The 5,726-nt window shown below is 40.7% G+C and overlaps 1 protein-coding gene across 1 annotated transcript; it reads left to right on the top strand.

The window, feature by feature from the left end:
- Positions 1-937: 937 nt before the first annotated feature.
- Positions 938-3,385, top strand: LOC106622297 (acyl-coenzyme A oxidase 1). Its single transcript, XM_014241435.3, has 2 exons — positions 938-2,044; positions 2,109-3,385. Exons 1-2 carry the CDS (start codon positions 1,077-1,079, stop codon positions 3,166-3,168), a joined length of 2,028 nt encoding a protein of 675 aa, XP_014096910.3. The 5' UTR covers positions 938-1,076; the 3' UTR covers positions 3,169-3,385.
- The last annotated feature ends 2,341 nt before the right edge of the window (positions 3,386-5,726 follow it).

The following is a 5,726-nucleotide window of genomic DNA, read 5'->3' as shown; positions in this document are numbered from 1 at the left end:
TTTTATCACTGCTCCGGCCGTTTTTGCTTTCTACATAGACATACATACTTGTAGATATGGCCGTTAAGGTTTTTAAATTGTTTTTGATTTTTGTTGTATATTTCTTTCTATTTTTAATTTTTTTTAGTGTAAATTCAGGACATTTTAGTGCCGAATCAATGAACGTTTACGCACACACATATTCATACGCATTTATGAATTCACAGTTGAAATTGAAATTGCTAAATTTTATAGGCCTTTCGAAAATATTTATTAGAGCTTTAAGAGCGTTGTTCTGAATTTATTCAGACAACTTTTATTATGTTAATGTGTGCATTAAATAATGCATATAATTGGTGCTTGAACTCTGCTAGATGTTTGGTCATGCTTCTTCTGCTTTCCGTTTGTTTTAAAGCGCACTTTAAGTCATCTGACAAAGCTTCAGTGATCTAAAAGGTTTAATCTACATTCGAACCACTGTTGTTCTACATATATGTGAAGCTTTTTACTACACTCGGAGATCTAACATTGGAACCACTAGAGGAAAATAATCGTTTAATACTTTTTTTGTAATCTCAGCACCCCAGTTGCTGCTCCCATCACCACGTCGACCGCCACATAAATTAACAGCTTGTTCTCAGCAATACTTAAGCTTTCTTGCTGCACAACATGAATGCACGCATTATCGCTTGCATTCTCGCTTCGCAAATATCCGCTGTAGTGTAAGGTAAATGAACTCGTACGTTTGCAACCGACGCTTTTCTACGCGCTTTATCTCTGCCGTAGTCTGTAGGCTCTCGCTGGACAGAAAATAAAAGTGATTAGGCACCAGGCTTTATAAATGATTAAGATAATCAGTTATTTATACGCGTGTGGCAAATAAAACAACACTCTTGCAGCAAGCAAGTTTTGATGGTTGAGTGCAATACAAAGAGCTCTTATCAACTCGTTTTAGCTAGTAGGCTGACAACATTCGGCCAGTTTGGGTGCAACTGTAAGCTAACGCTTTCATAAAGTTTTGAAAAATTATATACAAAAGTGCTACAAACTTATTAAAAAGTAGAACAAAACAGTTTTAGTACCGAAAGTGTAATATAATGACGAATGTTGATCTGCAACGCGAGCGGCAGTGTGCAACAATTACGAGTGAAGACTTTGCGGAGTGGTGGGCAGGCGGTCGCGCTGCACTGCATGCACGCAGAGCTTTAGCTAAGCTTTTCATAGAGGATACCGATTTGACGGACCCCCAACACACATCGCTGATGTCGCACAAGGAGCTTTATGAGTACACAATTGCGAAAGCTTGCAAATTTCTTAGCAAACTGCGCGCATGGCATGCAGCCAATGCTCAGAGCAAAGCCAATGCAGAGCAGAGTGCGATTGCAACGCTATATGATTTTCGAATGCTGCTGGCTGGTCCATTGGGTACGGCGTTGTTTCAGCAAAACTTGCCGCTGCGCTTGCATTTTTCGATGTTCTTGCCAGCATTGTTGGGCCAAAGTACGGAGGCGCAGCAACGTGAATGGTTCGATCGCGCTTGGCGCATGGACGGCATTATCGGCACGTATGCGCAAACGGAGTTGGGGCATGGCACTTTTATACGCGGACTCGAGACACGCGCCGATTACGATGTGCAAAGTGAAGAATTCATTTTGAATACACCAACGCTAACGGCCTACAAATGGTGGCCCGGTGGTTTGGGTCAAAGCGCCAACATGGTGATTGTCATGGCGCAATTGTATATAAAAGGGAAACATTACGGTTTGCATTCATTTTTGTTGCGCATACGTAATGCAGACACACATCTGCCGGAACCGGGTGTAGATGTGGGCGAGATCGGACCAAAGTTGGGTGTGAATGGTGTGAATAATGGTTTTCTGGGGTTAAAGGACGTGCGCATACCGCGCTCGCAAATGTTAATGAAACATGCACAGGTGCGTCCTAATGGACGCTTCGTGAAAGGGCCCGAACCGTTGCTTACCTATGGTACCATGGTGTTTGTGCGTGTAATGATCGTGCGCGATGTTTCCTTCTGTTTACTACAAGCGGCCACGATAGCCACCAGGTGAATGGGGTGAAAATATGGCAAATTGCATACATTTTCACTTTACCTTTTATTTGACGTGCAGGTATTCGGCAGTACGACGTCAGAGTCCAATTGCAACCGACCAAACTGAGCCACAAATATTGGATCATACCACTCAACAGGCGAAGTTGTTTCCACAAATCGCAAATGGTATATTCTTTCGTATTGCAGCGGACGTTGTATGGGTTATGTATCAAAATGTTGTGAAGGAATTGGATGCGGGTGAGCGTCGCAGCCTGCCCGAGTTACATGCTTTGTCCTGCTGCCTCAAAGCATACTGCTCAACGGTGTCCGAAGAAGGTGTTGAAGTGCTACGCAAATCCTGCGGCGGTCACGGTTATTTGAGTTCGTCAAATTTTCAACAAATCTATGGAACCGTCACTGCCGCATGCACTTACGAAGGCGAAAATACGGTTTTATTGCTGCAAACTGCGCGCTTCCTCGTCAAACAATATGTGGAGGGCCTGAAACGGAAAGTACTGCCAAAAAGTGTCAGATATCTGCGTAATGCAACGCGTCCTAAATGGTGTAATACTATTGAGCTGGAAATGCTGACGGAACTCTTGGAGTTTACGGCTACCGAAAGCATTCGTACACTTTACGAGTATCAAAGACAGCAGCGTAAACTTTTGAAATCGGCAGTGTTAGTGGCCAATAAAGCTGGTATACGTTTGACACAGGTGGCCACGTTACATGCACGCGCATTTCTAGCACGCACCGCATTGGAAGAGCTCGAAAAGTTTTGTAAACACCTGAAACCTGTTTTGGCGGACGTTCTCACGCAGTTGGCTGAGTTGTTCGTACTGGAATTGTGTTTGAGTAGTCTGGGTCACATTTTAATGTCTTATCCGTTAGACACGCGACAAGTCGATCAGCTGCAGTCTCGCTACGAACAGTTGCTGGCGCACTTTCGTGTCAATGCCGTCGCTGTGGTCGATGGTTTCGATTTCGACGATCGTGTGTTGGGCTCCACCTTAGGTTGCTATGATGGACGTGTCTACGAACGTCTGATGGCGGAGGCGCGGAAAAGTCCCTTGAACCAAGAGTCGGTTAATAGCACATTTCATACACACCTTAAACCCTTAATGCAAGGCAAGTTGTGAATCTTTTTCGCCTAGAAATATGCTTTATTGCTAAAATAGTTAACTGAAAATTAGTTTAAATGCAAATGAAAGAAGGCACTCTGCAGCATGAGATCTGTCTCTGTAAGTTCACTGTTTTATTAGTCTTCATTTCCCATAAGGTATATGGTGTCTGCTTAGACTTTCTTTGCTCATATTTGTTTCATGTCAAGCCTTTTATATTTTCTTAAGCTGCGAACAACACAATAAAATTTTCTTTTAATTATGTTTAACTTTTTTTTAATAATATGCAGACTGCTTGAAGTATAATGGCCAGTTCACATAGAACTTTTGCTACGCTTTTCCGAAGCCAAGCAACATGTTGGACAACTTCGCATCTTTTTACGCTTTGCCAAGCAACCGTCGCCCATTTTTTTTATTAGAGAAAAACAGAAAAAGCAAAGTGTGCATTGCGGCATACCCTTTGTTTGCTGCGCTTCATTGTTTCAGTATGCACTGTCACGCAAAACGCGCCAAGTTGTATGTGAATGGGCCTTAAGTCTCACAGAGTTTCGTTTCAAACAATGTCACTCCGCTTGCGAAAATTGCTTTGACGCATTATTTTGAAATTTTGAGACTTCTAAAAATAAGCAAAATTTACTCTTTTGTTGTTGCTGTGAATGTGTGTGCATATGTTTGCCCATTACTTAGTGAATGCATAACTTTATGTATAAATATTTAAATTTGTGAAATTTTTCACTTCTTTCGCCATTATTTTTTTTCGTGACTGTATTCGTTTGTGCGCAAAGTTTTTTGCTCCGTTATGCAAATAACCGTAATAATGAAATATAAATTTTCGACTGCTAATTGCAGCGTGTAAAAAGCAACTTCAGTCAGCGCACATTGTCTACCTCACTCCTCACTGCTCGCCATGAACCCCCCATAATTCCGCTTGCTACCTTTACATCCGTTCCGCACGCTGCGACTACGTACAAAAAGTGCTTCCGTCGCCTTGTCGTCGTTAACCGAAACAGAGTCAGACGGTCGGTCAAACGTTGCGTTGTTTGCGTATTTGCGTAATTAATAAAGGACTCGTTAGTGCGTTGCCATATTTTGTATTTTTTCGGTTGTTCACACAGTTTAACTTTTGTTTTGTTTCCCCTTTCGTAATTTTTATGCAAAAACTGGTTATTGCTGCTGAGTAAATAATGAAAATTAACGCATATTCGCTTGCCACTCGCCAAACCGTCACTTCCGCTTAGCAAGGCGCACAAACACACAAACACACACACACGCATAAACCTGTGTTTATATGTATGTGCACAGCTACATTCCGTTACATGCTTAATAATAAATGTAACGAAAGCAATTTATGCCGCAATCCTTTAATTGCCATCAGCATTGTTGCTTTGTTGTTGGCTAAAGGACTCTTTCGTTAAAGCGAAATGAATTTTATAGCGTTCCGCTTTTCCTTTTGCTAATTAGCTGATTTTCGCATTTTTAATATGAAAACGCACTAATTATGAGGGTTGAGTTGTTGTTTAGCTGTGTAGTTTGTTGTTGCATGTTGCAATTTGTTCGCTTTTGGCGTGTTGTTGCAACACTTTGGATTGTACATTGCATGCATTAAAATATTCGCGGTTCGAGAAATGCTCAGCTGAATGATTATTCGGTTTTTTGTTCCCCCTCTTTTTTCAATTTCCGCCACAAAGCTCTTCATTAGTGGAAGAAAAGCTTACAAGCCACATCTTATACAATATTTTATATTTCCTTGCAGTTGTAGTAAATTAAAAATAGTGCATTGCTTCTTTGTTGTTGGTTTGCAATTTACATTTTGTGTTTTCTTCATTATTTAAATGCGAACTAATTCACACTTATAGGTTTTAATTATTGGAAGGTAGATAACTAGAAAAACTTAAGCGCGTTAAATGGAGCAACAATGCTCATTTCCAATAAAAAAAACCTCATCTTAATTATAAAAATGTTCAAATGCTGGCATTTGCTAATGACATGAACCATTTTAATTTATATAAAAACAAGTAAGGGAGCGTTAAGTTCGCATGTAACTAAACATTTTATACTCTTGCAAAGTCAAATGGTATACTCGTTTGAACAGGGGCTTGAACAGTTTTGGTTCGATTTAGACAGAATTGGTCATTATTCACACAAAGTTTTACTCCGATAGAATCATTGTTGCTTGATTTGCATAGTGGAAAGTGGATAGAATCAGATGGAATTTAAAATGGTGTTATATGGGAAATAGGCGTGGTTGTAATCCGATTTCCCCCATTTTCGCACTATAACATAGAAATATGGGAAGCATGTTATGTAAAGCTGATGTTTGGTTGAAATCGGTTAAGTAGAACTCAAGATATGGGTTTCCACCTACGGAGAGAGACCACGCCCACTTTAAAAAAAAATGTAAAATGCAGATGCTCCTCCCTAATGTGATCCTGTATACCAAATAACAGTCTTGTATCTTATTGCGGAGCTTAGTTATGCCAATTTATGTGTTTTTGATTAGTGGCGTTTTGTGGGCGTGGCAGTTTTCCGATTACGCCCATCTGTAATACCAACCGTCTCACGGTACCAAGAAACAT

This window comes from Bactrocera oleae, chromosome 3 (assembly GCF_042242935.1).
Source record: "Bactrocera oleae isolate idBacOlea1 chromosome 3, idBacOlea1, whole genome shotgun sequence".
Classification (NCBI taxonomy): domain Eukaryota; kingdom Metazoa; phylum Arthropoda; class Insecta; order Diptera; family Tephritidae; genus Bactrocera; species Bactrocera oleae.
This window is presented reverse-complemented; position numbering and strand designations above follow the sequence as displayed.

Bases quoted from the DNA above. Each gene is read 5' to 3' on its own strand.
- LOC106622297 (XM_014241435.3), top strand. From the start codon at position 1,077: ATGACGAATGTTGATCTGCAACGCGAGCGGCAGTGTGCAACAATTACG. The intron at 2,045-2,108 runs GTGAATGGGGTG...TTTGACGTGCAG, and splicing joins GCGGCCACGATAGCCACCAG to GTATTCGGCAGTACGACGTC.